Below are 23,127 nucleotides of genomic sequence, written 5' to 3'. Positions count from 1 at the left end.
GATCAATGAACTGAGTTTGACTGCACAGAAAACATACAAGTCTTTTCTCACATATTGTCTAAGAAGGAGAATGGTGCGGATGATAAAATCCATTTAGCTGCTGAAGTTCTATCAGTGGAGGAAGAAGTACGACTTCACTGAGGTCACAGATAATCACACATTAAAAAAAAAAAAGACCTGGATAGTTGAAATTCACATTTCAGATGTGAATAGTTGAGTCAGAATGTAAAAAATTATATCTTTAAAAGTGAATATTTCCTTAGTTGTCTGAATGGAAAAATATACGAGTTTCATATTGTTGATCAGACAAAACATGCAATTTAAGTTTATTGGGCCTCGGGAAAACTATTTTTAGACAATTTATGAAAGTTTATAGGTAAATTTATCAATGAACTAAGAAAGTGATCACGATATTTTTATTGTAAATAAAAGAGGGCAGCCTCAATATGAAATTTCCAAATATTTATTTGTTAAATCTGAACCAGTAGTGATAAACCTAAAATTTAAATATACTGAAAAATATCTTTAATTATTTCTAAATTGATACTTTCCTGATTTAACTTCTCTAACATTTCCAATTACTGTATTAATTCTGATTTGTTTAAATTGCTTTTCTTTAAAGCACCTTATCTGGATTTTCAGAAGTGCTCAATAAAAAAAGATTACTATCATTGTTTTTATTACAATTCACATTAAACAGGTTGTCAGACAGTCAAGAAACTCATCAGCGTAATCAAAGTTTATTTCATATGTGATCACACAAACATTCACATTTCTGTCGAGCGTGTACACAAACGGCTCCGTGTCGCACTCGTCTTCATCGTTCACCCCTGATACTTCTAACACAGACGTCTCTTCAGGTTCAGGTGAATCCAGTTCTCATTGCCGGGGCTCTTGTGGTTTCTCGCTGAACGACTCGTAATAATCAGAAGGTTTTACATTAACACAAGTCCTTTGGTTCTTTTTTTTATAATGATAACAAACCTCAAATTACACACTGAAAATGTCCATTAAGCTGAAAGACAGTAAGAAACTCACTCACCCAGAGGAACTGAATCACCGTCATTCCCTCGTTTAGAAGTTTATACACACACGCCGACATTTCTCGACATTTACCCTGAACTTTTAATTGCTTTGAGCGAAACGTTACCTCCACACTCGCCTTCATTATCAACCATGAGACTGCTACAAATACCTGTAATATACTAGTTACTTCATAGACATGAATCAGAGACGTGTTCAGGGTGTTAAAACCTGGAGCGTTTGAACGTTTATATATTTGTATGCATTGAGTATTAGAACAGACCAATAAGGGCAGTTTAATGTAACTGATGCACTATATTTATTCATCTTTTTCCAATACACCTAAAATCACCTAAATTTCTGTACATCTTCAACTTCTCTCACACTTTATCGGAGCTCAAGTGCAAAAACCGGAGGAAAAGAAACCGAGTAGAAAACTGAAATAAATAACGGTAAGCGAGAGAATGCAGGCGATGAAGGCCGCAGGGTATTTACAATCAAACGAAATCCAGAAAGAAGGTCGACACACAAACACACTTCGACTGGACCAGGCAGCGTGAGAGCTGTGATGAGTCGCTTTGACTCCACAGCTGCGATAAGAAAGATATATATGGCTTAGATGACATTTTACAGCATGAAAAACACAACGTGGATGCTGAGTTGTCAGATTTCAGGAAAACCTCTTTGAACTCACATACAAAATAAATGCTGATTTCCTGGGAAAATCCAGGCGGACAAAGAAAGAGGAAACCCCCACTGAGTACATGCAACAGGCTGTAAACATTTTGATTTGATTGTTGAATTTTAACATGAAGTACTTTCTAGAAATGTTCCTTCATTTTTTTTTGGCCCGTGTAAACTTTGGCAAACTGAAAAATAAATAAAACACGTAAGAAACACAAATGACTTCCTCGAAAACAAAGTTGTTGTTTTTTTTTTCCTCGTCAAGTCTCGGAGCACCGTAAACTCTTCCTACAAACAGCTGCTGCCACTTCATCTATCGGATGTCACCGCTGATCGCATCAGCAAATCAAATAAATAGTTGAATTCAGCTTATTGAACCTTCAAAAAAAAAAAAAATTATTAATATTTAAAATGGCTTCTTCTCATTTCTCTTTGTACAACACCCACAAATGTAAACCGAGCAGAACTTAAGGCAATCGAAACATGAACACAAGAGGAAAACTTAACAAACAAAGATGGCGACAGGGAGAAGTTGTGTGGATGAGGTGGAGAGTGTCAGCGCGTCTCCCTGCGGGCGGAGGAGCGGCTCTACTTGGGAGGCACAGCGTTGTCGGGAGTCGTCGGAGACGCCAGCTCCTTGTAAAAGTTCTCGATCTGCTCCTTGTACATCTTCACCACCACCGGGCGCTTCAGCTTCATGGTGGGACCTGTGGAGCAAAGGATTCATATTCTTAAACACTTTTAGTTTTATGTGCTGGGTTTCTACAGTTTCACCCCAAGGTCCAGTGTGTAAGATTTAGGTGAAAGGGATCTATTGGCAGAAACTGAATATAAAATATTTTTTTATTTTAAGTTTTCACTAGTGTGTTTCATCTAAATTGTACAAATTGTTGTTTTCTTTACCCTAGAATGGGCCCTTTATATTCAAATACTTTATATTGACATCAGGAGCGGGTCCTCTTCACGGAGGCAGCCATGTTTTTTTTACAGTCGTCCAAACTGGACAAACTAAACCTTTTGAGTTTTTATGACAACTGAAGGCTACCACAGGTTCATGTTTGGAAGGGGAGGGTGAAGGGAGGGGTACTCAGCTGCAACATGACACTTCACCACTAGATGTCACTAAATTCTACACACTGAACCTTTAAATTCAAGACTTTTTAAGACCATAATGAAGGAAATGTAAGACCAACGCCCAGTACGACAGATATGAAGGAATATAAAAGTCCTAGAATTACTTAAACTTGCCCATAATTAAAGATTAGGTGGAGGAGAGAATAACCCTCGAAACATCATGTTAAGTTTATATTTGTAGTTTAATTACAACGTGCTAATATCTGTATCGCTGAGTAAAACTACAAAACACAGAGACACGACAAACACATTTTGAAGTGTTCTCAACCTGATTAAGACCTCATTCGTCCCACTCACCCAGCTCTCCCCCAGGGACGGAGAAGTCTCGATCCAGAATGATCCACTTCTGGACGCGCTGAGCGTTGGAGGGGGCCTTCTCGTTGACTCGGTTGATTCCCTCCTGGATGGCGGTGTGAATTCGCCGGTCTTGGCCGCCTGCGACCTCAGAGACCAGCGTGGCGTTGCTGCCCAGGTTCCCGCAGAACTCCACGGCCTCGGATGACATCTCGTCCTCTGGATCTCCTGTTTCAGCGTTCACCTGGCACTGCAGGGACAAAAAGGTTCAAAAGGTTTAATTTAAAATTCAAATTACATTTTCGTTTTGTCCAATTTCAAGTGTTAAAATTATACTTTTTGTTTTTGGATGAAAGCTGAATTTACATGTAACTACAGTCAAAGCCCACCAGATGGCAGCGTCTTAACATCTACAGAAAACAACTCTATGCTCTTTCCCCCCCACTGATGCAAATCTCCTTCTGCAATGTTAACAGTCGTGACGTTTACAAGCAGATAAAAAGGTAAAGAACGCTCCATCGTGTTTTGAAATCTACAACACAGATGCTGACAAGTTACATCTGATAAACTTCTTCCTTTTCTAATCAGGTGCAATGTAGCGCACGGTTTATCTTTATAAAACACTTAAAGAGGAGGGAAATTTAAAGTCAGATAAGATATAAAATGCAACATGATAAACTATAACAGCAGCGCTAGACAACACAAAAAGAAACAATCAGAAATTTAAGAGTTCAAGAGAATTTAAAATGTATTTTTACTTGAGGATAAATCTGAGTAAATGTGCTTTTTACTCAACTATCATTATGACGACTATATACATTTTACAAATCAAAATTTAATATACAAAACATTTTTTAAGTGTTTTGTATATTAATATATAGATATATTAATATATGTATATTTGGTATTATTGCTACTGTCATGCCCCTGCCCTCTACTTAACCTCCCTCCTGGTTTTAAAGTGGACAAACAGACATGTGGTCTGAGCAGGTCTGTTTCTGCAGTTTTACCTTAATGGTGATTAGCATGGACAGAAACTTCTTCTTGTCTCCGATCAGCATGGCGTTGCTGATCAGCGGCACAGCCCTTTTCACCGCATCCTCGATGGGAACGGGAGGGATGTTCTCGCCCCCTGCTGTGATGATCAGCTCTGAAAATCAAACACAGACACAACAGGCAAGGTTTTAAATGATGATCACAAATAAAGAGAAGTGTCTCAATAGAGAGAGAATCAAAATAAATGAAGCATAAGCCCCTAAGAGTTTCATCGGACTTCGCAGGGATTATAAAACAAGTACCTTTGATTCTTCCGGTGATGAAGAGGAATCCGTTCTGGTCATGTCTGCCCAGGTCGCCTGAGTGCAGCCAGCCCTCTGCATCCAGAGCCTCCTCCGTCGCCTCGGGCTTGTTGAGGTAACCCATGAAGACGTGGCGACCCCAGAAGCAGATCTCGGTATTTCCCTCCTCGTCGATTTTGTGCAGCTTCGTCTTGCACCCTGGGATCTCTTTGCCACAGCTGTGGGATAAAAACATTCTTTGGTCATTCACATTTCTCAAGCACGTGTTCCTAAACTGCCTCGGATTCTGTGTCTATCATTTCCTATCGTGTGGAAAGGAAAAAGCGTACCTGGTGAGCCTGAAGGCATTGGAGCCGGAGATGGTGTGAGGCCCGGAGCTCTCGCTCATGCCGTACAGCTCGTACAGAGGGATATCCAGACTGAGGAAGAACTCAAGCGTGTCTTTGGTGATGGGTGCGGCGCCCGTGTAACACTTCTTGCAGCGGTCCAAGCCCAGGGCCTTGCGCACCTTTTTGAACACAAGCTTTTTGGCGATGTGGTAGCTGATCGGTGCGCGGGCGACTGCTCCGTTTCTGAAGAGACACAAAGGGTTTGAGTGACAGGTATATATAAAAAAAGAGCGTAAATGAGATGCACTCTGTCAGACACTCATTTGAAATCTGTGGGGCAACAAAGCCAAAAATCACATGGAAACAAATCTGTTCTCATTATTTCCCCCAAAAGTAGCTGTTTTTTTAAGGAAACTAATAAGAAAGAAGGTTATAATAAACATTTAAAAGTTACAACACAGAGAAAATATAAAAGGTCTGCTTGGTTAACAGTAAATAATACTTGAATTTTCATTCATTGCATGCTTCTACTTTTCAGTTGCTTTGGAAATTTCCAGCCATGTGAAGAATAACAAAACAAAACCCAGTCTCAAAAGAGTCATTGATATTTAGATAAACTGACTCAGTGTTTCGTTTTTGTCAGTTTTTCCTTTTACATTTCATGGAATAAATCCTTTCTATGAGACTCTGTTAGAAAATGACATTACACAAAAAAAAAAAACAAGTTCCAGTAAAAATAAAGCAAAAGCATGGAAACAGGAACTCCCTCTAGATAGAGTCATGATACAGCTGTGATTTCCCAACAGGCACGTACTGGCTCATCTTGGTGATGTTCGCCTGCAGACCAACATCTTTGGCCCACGCCGCCACTTTCCTGCGCACGGTCGACGACTTTGCTCCGACAGATTTCATCTTCTCTTGCATCTTTTCCCAGACACGAGGGACGCCCATGAAGGCTGTGGGACGCACTTCCTTTAAGGTGTCCACCAGAGAGCCCTGAGAAAAAGACAATAAAAGAAAAGTTTATTTTATACTCAAAACCACATTCAGTTTGCAGCTCACAGAGAAATTCAATTAAAAGCTGCGACCATAAGGAAACATTAGGATCTCAGAGAGATATGACATGAACATGTGTTTGAAACAATGGAGCTTTTTCAACTTGTGTAACATGTTCACATGTGTCTCCCCTCAGGACGCAACTTTAACTGGAACACTCGATAATCCGCCTCTAATCACCAACAACAACAAACTTATACACTTACATACATGTTAGTGAGCGTGAAGCAGTGATGGTGATGATTGAAATAAAGAAACCCTTAGAAAGTAAACACCCCTGACAAGCAGCAGCTCAGAAAAGCAAACGTGTTTTTACATCAGATAGAAAATCTTGTCATTCTAATAAAAGAACACTTTGAATGAGGGTCCCGGGAAAGATCCTAACAACTCCAATGATCCCATGTTGCGTCACGACGTCACCAAACTGATGATTTGATGAAGGGAACCCTCACTTTGTCAGTGCAAATTCAATTATTTAAATTATCGAGGTGTTTATAACATTTGATCCTCACTATTTACAAACAGAAGAATATTAGAAACTCCTGAGTGTTGTTGTTCATGTAAAAACACAAAATGCTGCCTCTCACCTTGAGGGCATCTGGCTGAGCGAAGTGCGTCAACCCTCCGACCCTCATGGTGACCCAGATGTCCACCATCTGAGCTGCGATGTGGCTGAGCGGCAGGTAGCTGACCACCTCCTCCTGGGCGTAGTCGGCGTCCACCAGGCGCACGTGACGGCTGGTGGAGAGCGCGGTCCATGTCACCTGGGGGGGAGAAGAGAAAGCGGTTAATACGCTGGGTCCTAATTGCTGGTTTAACTACTTTATATACATTTGGTTAATTTCAGTGTTTCCAAGAAGGACCAAGGACCAAGAAAATCAATACATTTATTTCTGATACACGCTTGTGTTTTTTGGATCTCTTAAATGTTCATTTTGAACTTTAAATTCAACTATGTGATATGTTCAAACACAAGGACACAAGCCAGATCATTAATTAAGCATTTTGTCAAATAATTGTATTTTTGTGTTGTTTATTTTTAATATAAATATTAATGTGAAAAGTAACTCAAGTTGTCAGGTGAATGTAAAAATGAGTAAAAAGTACAATGTTTCCCTCTTAAGTACGGTGGAGTCAAAGTCAACGATAAGCTCGAGTGAATCGACTTGTTTAGTTTAATGTTAATGGTTAAACACGTTGGTTTTTATTGTGTGAACTGAGCATAGTTCTAAAGGTAAAGTCGTTTTATGTCCTTAGGGTATTTTCTAATATATAATTCATGGCGAGCAGTTTAATATATTGAATTGTGCTCATCCTCCTGCTGCGTCTCCACTTTCCTCCGGTTCTCAGTACCAGGATCCAAACTCGTGACACTTCAGTATCTACAGAGATTTTTTTTTTTTTTTAAAAACACCCGTTTAACTTACATTGTCATGGCTCAGCATGACTCCTTTGGGTGTGCCTGTGGTTCCTGAGGTGTAGATGAGCGTGCAGCATTGGTTCGGCTTCTGGCTGGAGATGATGGCGTCGAGGGGAGCGTCGGGCTCATCGCGTCCCAGCGCCATGAACTCCTCCCACTGTGATGAACAAGGGAAGAAGAGAAATCACTCCAATGATGCTGCTTGAACCAAAATCCTTTCCTAGCTTGGTCTCGCCATTAATAGAGTGTAACCACTGTGTGCAGGTCATAGACCGAGTGCTCTCTACTCACTGTGTACAGATTTGGTCTCTTCTCTTTAAGTGCGTCTTTGTACTGGACAATGGCTTTCAAGTGAGGGAGCTGGTCTTCAACCTGTCAAACAGAAAATGATCTTAGAGCACACTGCCAGGGATTAATCAACAAGGCCCATTTGCCTTTGACGACAGTATTTCATTTTACCTGGAGGATCTTCTGCAGCTGTTTGTGGTTCTCCACCACAATAACATTGGCCTTGCAGTTGTCTGCTACGTACTGACATGCTTCAGGGCTGTTGGTGGTGTAGACTCCCACAGCGAACCCACTGAAACAGAATACAGGGTCAAAAGTTCAAATTCACCGTTTCCCCTCAGCTTTTACAGCCACTCAGATGAAGCAGGAAATGTATGGTTAAATCCGCAGAACAGTGAGAGCTGGTGTCAAACAGCCACCTCCATCATACGTCCTCTTTTTTTTTTTAAATAGATCTCAAAATGAGTTTTACATCCCCATTATGTTTTCACCACTTAGCAGGTTTATGCAGAAACTATGGAATGGATTTCCAGACTTTTATTTTGAAAGGAAGAAGAAAGAACTCGTATAACTTTGGCATGGATCTGGAAAAAGGAGTGTGTGAAATATAGTAGAGCTTGATTGACTTTAAGGGGAATGTTGGGCCTGGGCCAAGTATGTGCTCTACTGAGTGGCACTGTTTTTAATAACCTCCAATGACAGGAAACTTTAGGTAAAACAGGTAAAGTCGGTCCTCTAACCTTTCATATTGTCTCCCTTTTTTTTCTAGTTTCTCATTCCTGGTTATGACGCAACAACAGAAACTACTTGACCTCGCATTGACTTCTCAGTGGGAGTGAGACGAGCAAGACCCGGTTCAGTTTTGCTTTCGCTTCCCAGAAACTGCAGGGAGATGTGAGCCTGTTACGGAGTTGATCAAAGTTGAACTGGACCACACTTTAAGAGCATCAAAGTCAAGTGGATCATCAGGACCAGTTTGTCAAGCTGACAGTGGTTTGAGAAACATTCTGATTGTCATGCGTCAGAAGGCGTGGGAGCGTCCACACAATCCACATACAGTATCAATGTGTGTGTTCCACTTCCATGAGGAGTTTCACGAGAGGGATGATCGTCTGTCTCACTAAAGTACTCTCACTCTTTTTTTTTTTAAAGAATTGCTGTGAACAGAATAAGCTCAAAGTGGTCAGACATGGTGAGAAACCTGCTGCCACACCACAGATGCTTCCTGATGTAAGCAGGATTCTGGTTTCTCTGATGGACCTGACCTCATGGTGACTTTCAGCTGAATGAAGCAGCGCTAACGATTCATTTCCCCTCGGAATATTCACGCAATCGCAAACACAGAGAGGCTTGTGATCACGGTTATGTGATCAGTGCACAGTTTGAAGCTCAAGCCTCGACTCAAGTAAATAAGTCAAGTGGGAAGTTCCGTTGTTGAGTGAAGACACTTGGTTGCTTAGTTTCCACCACCGCTGTCCCTCAGCTTAGTGAAGAAACAGACGTGATCAATCAAAGAGGCTACGTGCGAAACTGGATGACACTTAAGATTGTGTTCCGTCTGTCGACCTCATATTTAGAGTGTTGGATTGCACACGCGCACGCACATGCACGCGCACACGCAGATTACATAAACTCACAGAGCTGAAACTCACCCTGCCAAAATGGCTCCAATGTCAGCAATGAACCACTCGGCCGAGTTGAAGCCCAGGATGCCAACGCCATGGTAACGCTCCAAACCAAGCTAGAAAAAAAAAAACAAATCATAAACACACTACTTCAGCACAGACACAATAACAAGTTTTTAAAAACACTCTGATAAATAACACACATCCAATATCAGAGCTCCATTTCAACTCATTTCCGCAGTGTTTTAATATTTTTTTGATGCTACCAGGTTTATACAAGCCACAGTGTTCAGAGAAATATATCGTGTACATATTGCTGATCCTTAAATGTGTTATTTTTATGTTTTTACATTAACCTTAAAATTTTAAATAATTCCCTTGCCTTATGAAACTGAGGTATTTTTTTATACAATCACTGAAGTCAATCCACGGAGAGATCAGAGCTCTGCGAGGCCTCGAGCACGTCGCCCCAGCAGCTGTTACTGTGTCAGCGGATACACAGGCAAACGTACACGAGATGAACTGATACAGAGTTAAAAACAGGGAGCGGTTTAACTTTCCCATCAATCTTTATAAACAGTGGTTGGAATCTAATATGAGACTTTGTTGAGGTTTGCGAATGTGAAACAGATTTTATTACGACGACCTTCCGTAATGACCTTCTGGCTCCTGACGAGTAAAAGGCCACAAGTTCATCTCACAGAGTCGGGCTCGGATAAGTTTATACAAAGAGACACGTGCGAGTGAGAGTCTGTATGTGTGTGTGTGTACATGACTCCGTCTGTGTGCTGGCAAACTGAGTTTCACAATAAACAATGAGCTCCTCTGTCCTGTATGAGGAGCCTGTCCCGAGCTGCTCACTGTCTGGCTGCACACTGAAGTTCAGCCTGACGCCTTCACGCCGCGCCGCGTGTTGTCTGGACTGATGTGGAATCAAAACCAGTTGCAGGACAAGAGAAGTCGATTGTTTCAGACCAAACTGAAATCTTATTGAGCTGATGGAGATCTGTCATGATAATAGAGATAATACACTGAGCAGATACTCGTCCCTTCACTTTAAATGTTGTGAAATTCAAAAGTTTCATGTATTTAAGTGAGTAATTTCTCTGACTGAGCAACATCATGTGGAAAATGTCTCCATACTTGATGTTGAAATGTTCGGAATGATAGAAACAAATAACAGAAATATTAAATATTGCTATTAATAATATGTCCTTGGATCCTTTCATGAATACTAGATTACTGAATAAAAAGAATCTACCTTGAGGAAGCTCTTGGCAGCGACGCGGCAGGACTGGTAGTAGTCTTTGTAGTTCAGGCTCTTCTTCTGGTCGCCCTCCTTCCAGCTCAGAGCCGCGTTGTCACCGAAACGCTCCACAGCCGAGGTGAACATCTGGTCCACGGTCAGCGGGGTCTCAGCAGCCAGGCCTGAGTCGCCCATCCTCAGCTTGACCTCTGCATCCCCCTGTGTGGTCCACAGGCCGAGCTCTGCTGCTGCTGCCACCGACAGGGAGGTTGGGCGCTGAGCGCTCACTGCAATATGTGATTAAAACAAATTCAGAGAAATTAGCAAATGTTTGTTCAAAAGCTTCGTGACTCATCTTTTCACTCCTCTGCATCTGTTAGAGTCTCCTCATCTCCACTAACACCCTGCATTAGTCACATTAGAGTGGACACCACCCCAGATTTGTCTTATATTTGTAGAGTCAGATTTGTGTGGCAACTATTTTCCAGTGTCTGTTGAATTTGGATTTTGGGAGGAGAATGTTGTCAGTAGTGTAAAGAATAGAACAAAAGTTTTCATTTTATCTCATATCTGTAAATAATAGTGGTCTCTTGGTTTTATTCAAGACCAGGGACCAATGAGCAGATGTGTCTAATCTGAGCCCAGACAGCAGATCCAGTGTCCGACCCACAGGTTGACTAGATAAACTAAAGTTCAACCACTCGCCGTAACTACTCACATCTTTCTGATTGTCTGCAATGTTGTTTCTCTCCTTATCCTATCTCATTTTTGACGAGTACAAACACACAATGAGTATCTACGTCCAGAGTTACAAAGATAAAATTTGTAATAAATGGGAGAATGTTTGTCGAGTCTCATTGTTCATGTCGTGTTTTTAAAAACGGAAAGGAGGATGTGCCACTAACCAAACAGGATATTAAAATACGATGGGGTCATATTGTGGACAGAGGAATTATATGATAGCAGATTTATTATCAAACACAAGAAGCTCATTATCAGCACAGAGAGTTGTTATGAGAGCAGAACGGCTGGTTAATGTTTAATATGGAAAACCAGCAGCAGACATGTGCAGCGGTATTTTAATTTTATCCTATTTGACTTTGTAATTACGTGGCCATACTCCACGCTGAACTTTTCACCAACATGACAGAAAACTTGTGATGTGAACCAGGGACTTTTCTTTCAGTGACGGAGGCAGGAAGGAATGTCAAAGTGGAGTTTAATGGCAGGAAAAGGAAAGTCAAGCTTTTTCTGCCAGAGAATGTGGAGTTGTTTCGCTTCTGTTTGGGCGGTTTCCTCAGGAAGAACATGATCACTAGTGCTGAGTTCAGCAACTAGAGCCGACACAGACTTTACCTAACGCTAGATGCTGGATCTCAACCAGCAACAGACACTTAATTCTATTATATATGTTTCCTTCACCTGTTTGTGTGTTTGTGGCCTGTTCAGCAGGGACCTCTGTCGTCTTAGTGCTGCTGGTGACTTCATTACCGGCACCAACCTCCTCGTCCCTTTCCCCTGTGGACTCTTCCTCTGAAGACTCACTAAAAACATTAGGGGGACATGTCATTTAACAACATTGGAGAATGAATCCCCCAAGGTTTCCTGCCACGTCCTCGGGAAGAATCAGAGGCAAGAAAAAACAACAACCTGACTTTGCAGTAGGTTATAAAGGGAAAAGTGACTTTCACCACATTGTTTAACTCATCTTGATCCTTCTGACAGTTCATATTATGTCCTCAGCTTCAATGTAGATCTTGTAAACAATCAAGAGTTTGAAAATAAAGTTTATATTGTTATAATATAAAATGTAAGCCTCACGGATAACACAGAAGTGATAAAAAAAACAACAACATTAGAATGACATTGGCAGGAATATTATCACATACAAAAAAGAAACTGCACTAGATAACTAACATCTAATGGAGGTACATTTTCGTCTTCTTACAATGTTTAATTGATTAATTTCTAATTGCCTGAAGAGGTAAAGCGACCAATATTATACAAGGAAAAAAAGCATGAACGTTTTGTGGGGTCGAGGTGCTTTTGCGTCTTTGTGCGGGACGTACTTGGTTGTATCTCCAATGACGTCATCAAGAGAGGCCGCGCAGTCTCCTACGCCACAGGGCGACTCCAGGAAGCCGTCCGCTCTGGGAGGCTCCATCACCACGGCTTCGGTGGTGGGCTCACACACGGTCACTGAAAGAAAGAGAGCGACGGGGGTTCGTTAGCTACATTGGACGAGAGCATCTCGTCAGGAGCCTTGTCAAGAAGAAAACACTGCATCAGGCTGACATCCGATGGTTTCTATATATGGATGTAATATTGAAAGTTGTATATTGAAAACTTGACACACTTTTAGAGTTCGATTCGAGCCTGGTTTGAGAAGATACCCTCTGACTTAAAAAAAGAAAAGTGAGGATAGGTTTACTGGCCTAATTGTGAGACGGTAAGTTGCACCAGTGTGTGACAGCCAGCAGCTTGTACTACTCACACATGAGTGTTCTAGGCCACAGGTCACAGGACTTTTTTTTAGCATCAGTAGTTTGGGGTTACACATCCGTCCCCTGTTACTGATTCTTATTTATCTATTACAGCTTACTTTATCAGCTGTTGGATAAATATTTGTGTTGGCCAATAATACAGCTGCTCTGTTGACTAAATGTGGTTGTGTGGCAACAGAGTGGGGATAGGAGCTGGAGAGCTGGGACGTTTACAGATAACAGTTTCTCTATGAATAGGACCGGACTGAATTTTATATCAGTGCTTTGAAATAAAATGGGTCCATTGCTCCACGCTCTTGAAATTGAAATAGAGCCATGAGGATAAAGAGAAATGAATCCGATTGTGACACCAAAGCTTTGGTATAAGAGCATAGAAATGAGGAAATAGATTAAAGATTTATTCCTGTTACCAAGCAAACAGCAATGACCAATGATGATCATTGAACAGTCGACAGGCTAGAAGTGTGTTTTCCCCTCCTCGTATGTTGTTTGCACAGACGGCTCTAAACGGAGCAAAGCCACGGGTGAAACAGATAAGAAGCAGTCAAATGAAACGTCTCGTTACCTTGAATAAAATTGGGGATTTCTCCGGGTTTTGTCGGAAACATTTTGGATAATGTAAGTACACAAGTCAACACAATATGTAACAAAAGGTCTGGTCGTTTTTTTGACATTTCAATGAAGATTTCTCATATATATTATATCTATAAATTTCCGTCAGCACATAAAAGACGATCAGCACACATCAGAGTCCACCTCTGCGTTTCCATTACCTCATCACAGGAACCACGTCAAAGCCTCCTGAACGATAAACCATCACCAACCCGACCACCGTCAAACCCACACCTCCATGACACTCCCTCGCTCCCCCTCTCATTACAGCCTCTGTTGTTGCCTCCACCCTCCTCTTTGGTCTGGCCTGTTTATTTAAGGGTGCTGAAAACACATACCAGCAGCTTCGTCTGCCTATTGTAGCAGCAGCAGCAGCATATCGTGTCCCACATGTCAGGGGACAATCGGACAAGTAAAAAGAAACAGGCTCCAAAGAGGTCAGAGAGCAGGAAGGGAAATATTTCCACGTCACGCTTTAGAGTTTGCCGGGAATTTACTGAAAAACATTACAATATAGTTACAAAAACAGGTTGAATGGACGACTCCATGTGTTTTTAAAGTGGCAGGAGTGGAATTATGAGCATTTCTGACGTTCTGGACTCACGGGAATCGGCAGTCATCCTCTCAAAGCTCACCCCAACCCGTCGTCACTGCTGTAAAAGAAAATCAATTCTTCTCTAGTCATGTGGCGAGCGGCCAGCTGACCCTGAGGAGGCTTCAGCTCGTTGCTGATTACAACAGAGGCCTGAGAGGTCTCTCAGCCGAGAAGACAGATGTCACAGGGTGAGCTCAGCGCTGCTCACATGGACACGCTGCCATTTTATTTTGCCTCAGCTTTCCAATGCAGCTGCAGATTCCTCAGTGAGACAGCTGTTGGTGGACGTGGTTACACTAATAGTATTAAATGGAAGATGAGTTGAGGGTGGAGGGGGGGTGCAGATCTGGTACGAACTGGGGTCTGATGGGTGGACATTAAACATCCCCCGCTGCTTTACTGGTTTGGGCTGTGTCATTGTTTTGGTCTCAGGATGGTGGGGGGGTGGGGGGGGGGCGCGCGGGGCGTGTCGCTGAGCCTGAGAAAAGGTTCAGTCACTCGTTCGCTCCAAGGATGTGCATGGTCTTCGGCATCAGACTATAAAAAGCCCCGAGGCTATTTCTTGCCTGTCCCATTTTCACTTTGTCTCGTCTTCCTTTCAAACAGTGTCCATTTTGTTCTGATAAGCAAACAGCACATGAATCCATCACGTTTGGATCTCAAAATAAAAAAAAGGGGTGAGAGATGCACACCACTGATTTAGCTCTGGTGTGGCAACCCCCCACTTCTTGTCAGCCAGTGATGAATGCCTTGCAACATCAGTCGTTGGTCATTGAGTCTTATTGCTCTTTTCACCCACCGCCTAAAAATAACATGTATGGAAAGTACCCTATCACTTTCAGATTTAATTTCTTCCAATGCTGAGATCACTCATAGGATATAATTGTGGGTTTCCCCCTTATAGCTGAACAACTGAAAGCAGGTCTCTCGGAAGTAGGGGCAGTGTCAAACAATTATTTTCATTAACCAACCAATTATTTTTTTCAGATCATCAATATTTGTTCTGTCCATAAAATTTGAGAAATCGCACTCACAGATGAGGTCTTTAAATGTCTAATTTCTCTCCATCAAGTAATTTTTTCTGTTGAGTGACTGATGGATTAATTGACCAGTTGTTAAAGCTCTGTGGAGCTATATCCAAAGATTATTTCAGTAATTAAAGGGTTCAGTGTTTAGGATTTAGATCTAGTGTGACGCAGCTGAATACCCCTCACTTCCCCCGCCTAACAATGAAAGAGAACCTATGGTAGCCTTCAGTTGTCGTAAAACACAAAAGGTGTTTACTTTGTCCAGTCTGGGCTACTATAAAAAACATGGTGGCCTCCGTAGAGAACACCCGCTACAGATGTAAATATTAAGGGCTCATTCTAAGGTAAAGAAAACAACAATTTGTACAATTTAGGGGAGGAAACATCACTAGGATTGTTTTATATTATTAATTTCTGCCAATAGATCCCTTTCACCTAAAATCGTACACACTGGACCTTTAATTATTCAGCCAATGAAATGTCCAAATCAATTGGGAAAAGGTTACCATGACAACTCCCCAAAGCAAAAGGTGATTTTAAAGTACAAAACATAAAGAAATTGAGAAACAATATGACGCAGAACACGGGCCAATTCTCTCATTTGAGAAACTGGACGATGAGGAGAATATTTGGATTTTTCTCCACAATTATTGCTTGAAAAATTACAGAACAATCTTTTATCCAAAAACTCACTCATCATTTCATGCTCTGCTCCAGAGCAATTCTCTGATATTCCCTTCAGCCCCCAAAAGACAGGACGCAGTGTTTGCACCTTTCCTCGCCTGCTTTCATTAGCCTACCTTGTAATGTGGCCACACAACTAGTGCCAGGGAGGATTTATCTGATGGACTCGGCAGCACTGCGCAAACTGACATCACTACTGCCTTCATGCAATCGGGAGGGGATTATGAAAGTGGAGCAGAGTTGGGCATAGCAACAGCTGCTCCATTCACACAGGCAAACGGTTGGAAACATGACACTTAACAACCTTCTCGTGCTTCACGGCTGATTATTACTGAAGGAGACAGACGTGTCCTGTGAATAAATAAACCAGAGGAATGATCACAACGCCAGACCAGAGAATAAAATGCAGTGGGGACTCTCCCCAAAACAAAAGCCCCATGCCTGCAAACTTGTGTGAGGTTAATCCTCTGGTAAAACACACAGAACCCCACCCCTGCTTTCAGTTCTCACTGTTCTCGTTCTCTTCACGTCCAACAACCTGCTCCTCTTCACTGCTCCTGCGTAACATTTCCACCCAAAACCAAGTGAGATCACCTGAATCTCATCAATCTACAAAATCAATCAATCCCCTGCATGATCCCTGTAGTCTGCAGCTCCATCACCCAGTGGAGCCTCCTCACCGTGCAGACACAACACGTATCAGTCCATTCAGCTCTTTAGAACCAGATCGTGGGGGGGGTTTAAAGCATCTGTGTAACATTAGATCACATCTGGCCAATTCAGCATCTGCTGGAAGGGGGTGGGTTCCACCCAAGACACCAGCTCTCCGTGGGCTATGAAGCTGACTTGAGCCTCCACATTACAAACATTACACAATCTGTTGAAATCAAACTGAATCATCATCATCATTCGAAATCTGAACTCATCATCACGAAGCTGGATAATGAGCTTTGTATTATGGAATAAATCCACGGGCAGGCAGCTGTGGAGACAAATAGTAACCTTGGAAATCAGACTATGGGATCAGGACCAGAGGAAATAGCTGATATTAACTAACCTACGCTTAGAGGTTTTCGGGAATCCCCACTCAACGAGATCTAAGTGAAAGTTGAATGAATTGCATCCAGAAACAGAGAGACTTTAAAAATGGAGGTGAAGTACTCACACTGCATCGCTGCCTGGACGCTTTTCCTTAATTTTCTCGGTATAGTTTTTCGCTCGTCCACTTGTCTCGCGTGGCTGTTTGACGTGGTGCCTTCAGTTTAACCTCGCGCGCGCACACTAACCCTCTGTGTGCGTGTAGAGATACTACTCCGGATGCGTGTCATTCATTTTTCAAACAGCAGCCGGCTCGCGTAGCCCCGCCCCTTCAAAAAAGACCACACCCAGACTCCCCCCCCGCCTCCCCACTGCCGTCCTGGAGACGCCTGATTGGCTGAAATCGCTCACACCACAAGAAACGTCTTCCATATAAGGGAGTGGCGTGGAATGCGGAAGTGGCTCTGACGGAGTCGCTCGCGCTGCTCGGCTGATTCTTTCAATCGAAGATCGTCGAGTATTTCGAGTTTTGTAGTTTTGGTCGTTACACACCTTTAAGGCTGAAGAGTCACAAAGACGCTGACATGTTGTGTTGGTGTTAAACAGTAGAGATCATTAGATAGATAGATAGATAGATAGATAGATAGATAGATAGATAGATAGATAGATAGATAGATAGATAGATAGATAGATAGATAGATAGATAGATGGATAGACAGACAGACAGATAGACGGATGGATGGATGGATGGGTAGACAGACAGACAGACAGACAGATAGATAGATAGATAGACAGACAGATCAGATAGATAGATAGATAGATCCCGAGGGAAATGTAGGCATCCAGTATCACACAAAATAGTCAAACACAAGAGCGTAAGAATAACAAAAGGTCAAAATGAGTCATGAGGAAGTTCACTGCAGTGAGATGTGCTAATGGAGATGTTGACAATACAAATATTTTAAGTACAAGGTGATTGACAGACACAATTAACGGAGGCAGAGTATTGAAGCCAAATATAAATACAGATTAAGTAAAAAACCTGAAGCTGTACAAAGTTGTGCATTAGACTAACGTAGCCTGGAAAAAAGGTTGGTACAGCAGATGTAACTGTATTTAAAAAGAAAGTAAAAACAGTGCAAGAGTAAAACTCCCAAAGGAAATTCCTGTGCCAGATATTGCTCCAAAGTTACAATAACAAAGTATAATTATCTCACATCTCTTCATCATCATACACGCTCACTGGAATTTATATCCCTCAAAACTCCGCGGACTAATACTGAACATGGAAGTGTGTGTCAGTGGACTATTTTAAGGTTCTACTCGACAATCTGGTTGTATTTACATTACATTACATTACATTTAGCATGACGGTGTCAAAATATGCTTTTGATTTTCTTTATCCAGACTGTTAGTATGGCTGTTTGGAATCACTTCAAACTTACGGTTGACAGGGTCATAAAGATGCTGCATGGTGAACATGATGAGGAAAATGAGGAGCAATTCTTGGTCTTGATTTTAAGTAAAAAATCTCTGATGCTGAGGACGAAGACGATGTTCTACAGAATCAAGCCGGAGTTGTGAGTGTGTCTTGGAATCTAGCTCTCCTAAATGTAGAAGGCTCCTTTGATGACAAGATGGGTCCTCTATGTCATCAAATGAGGCTATAATGATATTGTAGATGAGTATTCTAAGTCATCAAGAAGCCTTCTCCTAAATGAAGAACAGAGAATAAGCTATAAAAAAATATAGCAATGAAAAACCCAGCCATGCATGAAATAACACAGGAAATGAATATGGGTCATTTTTGACATGTGTTGTGCATTAGAAGGGGTTTGCATAGCTTGTGTATGAAAGGGTTAAGGCCAAAATGCACTGTATGCATTCAACACACAGCACTCCTTCACAAATTCTCCCTCTAAAGGAGGTTTCAGCTTCTTAGCACAAAACATACTTGTGTGACATTGTGTCTGACAGAATGTGGTCTTGTTAAAGCAATGCCTTAGGTAGAGAAACTCAACTAAAGAGCGTTATCCAGGCACATTTGTCCATGCAAATTGTTATAGTAATATATTACTTAATATTATTACAAATAAATAATACTTTGTCCATTTATTTTGGAAAGCATGACATTCTGCATATATTTTTCTTTTACAGGCAGTCAAAATTATGTAATTTTCTTTTATCAATGAAAAAATGACCTCAGTCAAAAGAATTTATGTACAATTTGTATTGCTGAGTCTCTTGTTTTTGTATTTGTGATTTGCATCGCGAGCTGGAACAGATTTGTCTTGTGGGATGTATCAGACCTCGAGGGCGGTGGTCCCCCACCTCTGATTTAATATGGTTGGCATTCACTTGGATAACATATAAAGGCTGAGTAGGAGGGAGAAGATGAAAGCTGGCAACCATGTTGGACTCCTGGGGTGAGGCAGTACAAACCGATGTAAATATGACATGTGTCGAGCTAGCAAAGAACCAGTACAGATTGCTTCGTTCTTTCTCAGGCAACACCAGGAGACACACAGTCACTCTTGACAGATGATGCTCAAGCCCATCCCCCTACAGAGATACTCGTCCGTGCACACACACACACACACAGCTATTCCGACTGAGGTTACTATCGGACAAGGTTTCTGAGGCAAGATTACAAGTGCAGCTGCGATATATTTACCCAATATATTAATTGTTGCAGCTCGTTTATACTGTTATATTTCAGTTTCATGACACTTACACTGTACAATATTATGTACAATACTGTAGGTTTGACTTCATTTGTTGTTCAGTGCTGTACTGAATACTTCATAAACACTGCAAAATAATATCCTTGTATAATGGATGCTGAAGCTCATGAAAAATACAAAAGTATTGCTGACTGCATCACAGAAATATTAAAATATCCAAACAAGCTACTGCTGATGGTCAGAGTTTCTTAAAAGCTCATAACATTGCTTGCAAACTTATTTTAAGCCCAGTCAAGTGAAAAATAGGTTGTCAGCCAAACCACACACAGCCTGACAAGCCCGTACTTCTAGTTCTTCTGAACAGGGACCTGATATACAGGGTGCAGACACAAACACAGAAGCTCTGGAGAGGGAACAAATGCAGTAGGAACTTTAAACTCAACCCATAACAAAAAAAGGTTGCAGTGTGCAAACATTGTACATGTATACAACTATAAAGTAATAAAAACGGACAAGACAAGGCTGTTAGGACCTGTTGTAAATGTGCATATAAATGTGAGGGAAGTATGAGCATATTTCCTTCTGAGCTTTAACCTGCTGTAAATGAGATTCAGTTGGCATTTATATATATATATATATATATACTAACACCTGAAGTTTAAAAAAAGTCTCACTTGTGAATTACGCATTAGGAAATTTCCATCACACTGTATCTGCTGCTGCGACCGCTCAAGAGGTCAGGTAGTTCAAGTAGAGGAAACAGGAAGTGCACACACATTTTTCAGACAAGAATATATTCAGAGAAGAATATATTCCACTTATGCTTGAGGATGGTGAAATAAATGTGCCTGTGATCATTTTTAGTCATGATCATATTCTTATTATCATGCAGCTTAGCTCACGTGTGTACACATGACCTCTCCAAATGTGAGCCATCACTGCTTCTATAGAAAGATTTCTCTCAGCCAATTGCCACGAGAGATGAAAACGCAGAGCCACCACACCACAGCATCACATGACCACCAGAGGTCGGCTGATGCGCCGTGCTCATGCGCACACGCTGAGCTGCTGCTGCAGAATGTGTTTAGTGCTGATGCATGCTGCACTGAGGTTACTGCCGTTCAATGACTTCCTCTCCTGTACCATGCTCGGCTGAGGCGGAGCTGTAATGCAGTACCTTTTGGTGAAATATTGAGTTTAATCGATTAAATTACTTGATGTTTACACATGGGATGTTACTAATTACACATTCGACTCAAATATAGAGGTAGTCTTTTAACAAATGTCTTGGTGTTAAATATTATTAATGACAAAAGTGGATTATGTTTGGCCAAAATAATAAAAGACTTACTGTGTAATGTCACTTATTGTCTGTCTGCATATTAAACATGAAATTGACAAAAAAAATGAATAAATATTTCACAAATACAGATATCTAAAAAATAAATACTACAGGCAAATATTGATTGTTAAAATATGAATGATTTGATGAAAGACACAGTTCCACAGTGTGTACATAAACCCTGTCATACAACCCAGTCATATTTGCCCAGTTCTTGTCTGTGGCCAACCTGCTATGTGATTAAGCTTAGTAGATGAATACATTAAAAAAATCTGTACTCTGATGACTAATGAAAAATCAAAGTCAATCAAAATACTATTATCATAATTTGAATACTGAATTCAATGTCTTGTAGTACATTTACTGAAATCCATTTGTTAAGTACAAGTTGACTACTTGAGTACTTTTTTTTTTTTTAGCATTCAAAAACTACAGCTCCCAAAAGGCTTTGACTCCTCAAAGACTCATGGAAAATGCTGTCGATAAATCTTGTAGTGGTTTTAAATTGAGAAAAATTAAGATTTGTTTAAATGTAACCACCCAGTACCGTATTACAAACCTATTCCACGCAGATTATGGATAGAGAATGTCTGTAATTTTCTATATAGACTTTAGAGAGGAAGCTAGTTGAGAGGCAGGAGCTCACTGTTCTGATCTGCTGTAGACACAAGCATGTATGGATGAATGAAAAATTTGCTATCAAAGAACTGGAAACAAAGTGTTGAGCTGTCGTCGTTATCACTGTCGTTGTTAAAATACTGAGCAGTAACATCCTTTAAAATATCAACATGTGTAACTTTTCATTCAGAGAAAGTGAGTTTTCTTTTTTTTAAATTCCCTTCAACAGGAACAATAATTTACTTTAATGCATCACCACAAACAAAACCATCAAGAGTTACAACCAAAGTCACAATAGAGTATAAGACAAGATTCCCCTGAATAATAACTGTGATTAAATAGAAAGGTAACATGTATTACAATCGTATTTCCATTACCTGTGTGAGAGGTGACGAGAGATAAACGTGTGAGTTCTTCCTTAACTGGCGGACTCTCAAACTCATTTATGGGCGGAGCTCTGTCACAACCGCTGCAGCCACCTGTTGGTTTTATTTGACACATTAGATTGACTCAACTCAACCATTTACCTTATTTAAACATTTTTTTGGTCAATGAATCTTTTACCCAGTAAAAAGGGTTGTCTGAACCTTAGGTGGCATCATGTTCTGTCCAAAATTCAAAGATATTCAAATTGATCTAATCTAAGACAAGTAAAAGATGATGTCTGCAGGAAATATTTTTACCACAGACTAAATCATGAATAAACATATATTAGCTACAAGGTAGAATAATACAATTCAACAATTTGAGGCCAAAGTCTATAATGAATATAAACAATCAATACAACCATCCCCTCAACCCAAAGCCAGGCAGAAATCAATTTTGATCTTATATTTTATGTTGGTTTAAACTAATACTCCACCAAAACAAAAACAAAATCAAGACCTGGATCCTACAATTTCCACAATTAAACTTTATAGAGTATTTGAATCTGGTAAGAGAGGAAGATATGATTTAAGTTGTTTTAAAATTAATGTGATAAAGACTATGTTGTGTGACAATACAGACACATACTGCCACCGTGTGTTAAAGATCTGAAATGTAGGAAACAAGGCCAGATGCAAGACTTGTAGTATTTTAAAAGAAAATATACATATAATAGGCTTGTTTTAAGTTTTTAAGAATCGTAGGTGATTCAATTTGAAAATTTGGAAAAAAAAACACTAGAAATAAATCAATATGTGTAAGACTATTGATTGGTTTATATTGTGACCACATTGTACAGCAACAACACAAACAACACAGTTTTGTCCCTCGGGCCTCCTGACAGGTTAGTGGGGTCATGATGGTACATATTCAGTTTTAGTATATTTAATATTTATTTATATAGTGACATACTACTACTATTACTACTATAATTATATAATACGTGTATTTGTATAGCACTCATCTAAACAAGGTTACAGAGTGCTTCACAAAATCCATGGCAAAAAAAGATTTATAAAAATAAAAGTTATTGAATTCAGTTCAATTTTAAAATTAAAATCATAACATTATAAGGTCAAGATCTTAATATTCATAGAGAAACCCAACAGTTCCCACTACTACTACTGTTACTACTACTGCTACTATTATAGTATAATAACTTTATTTGTATAGCACTCATCTAAACAAGGTTACAAAGT

General features: G+C 40.6%; 1 protein-coding gene across 5 annotated transcripts; it reads right to left on the bottom strand.

The window, feature by feature from the left end:
- Positions 1-724: 724 nt before the first annotated feature.
- On the bottom strand, positions 725-22,428 carry acsbg2 (acyl-CoA synthetase bubblegum family member 2). 5 transcript variants are annotated; one of them, XM_035176898.2, is made up of 15 exons: positions 21,880-22,428; positions 12,467-12,596; positions 11,820-11,941; positions 10,413-10,684; positions 9,179-9,267; positions 7,698-7,818; positions 7,530-7,610; positions 7,246-7,395; positions 6,406-6,582; positions 5,577-5,758; positions 4,763-5,005; positions 4,434-4,651; positions 4,146-4,285; positions 3,139-3,385; positions 725-2,414 (listed from the first exon to the last, which is right to left on the bottom strand). In XM_035176898.2, the coding sequence occupies exons 1-15, from the start codon at positions 22,001-22,003 to the stop codon at positions 2,296-2,298; spliced, it is 2,415 nt and encodes an 804-aa protein (XP_035032789.2). In that variant the 5' UTR covers positions 22,004-22,428; the 3' UTR covers positions 725-2,295. The 5 variants fall into 5 exon arrangements, with proteins under 5 accessions (XP_035032789.2, XP_035032791.2, XP_035032794.2 ...); XM_035176900.2 differs by lacking the exon at positions 21,880-22,428 and adding an exon at positions 16,986-17,159; XM_035176903.2 differs by lacking the exon at positions 21,880-22,428 and adding an exon at positions 15,937-16,686.
- Positions 22,429-23,127: the final 699 nt, after the last annotated feature.

Source organism: Hippoglossus stenolepis, chromosome 14 (genome assembly GCF_022539355.2).
Source record: "Hippoglossus stenolepis isolate QCI-W04-F060 chromosome 14, HSTE1.2, whole genome shotgun sequence".
NCBI lineage: Eukaryota > Metazoa > Chordata > Actinopteri > Pleuronectiformes > Pleuronectidae > Hippoglossus > Hippoglossus stenolepis.
This window is presented reverse-complemented; position numbering and strand designations above follow the sequence as displayed.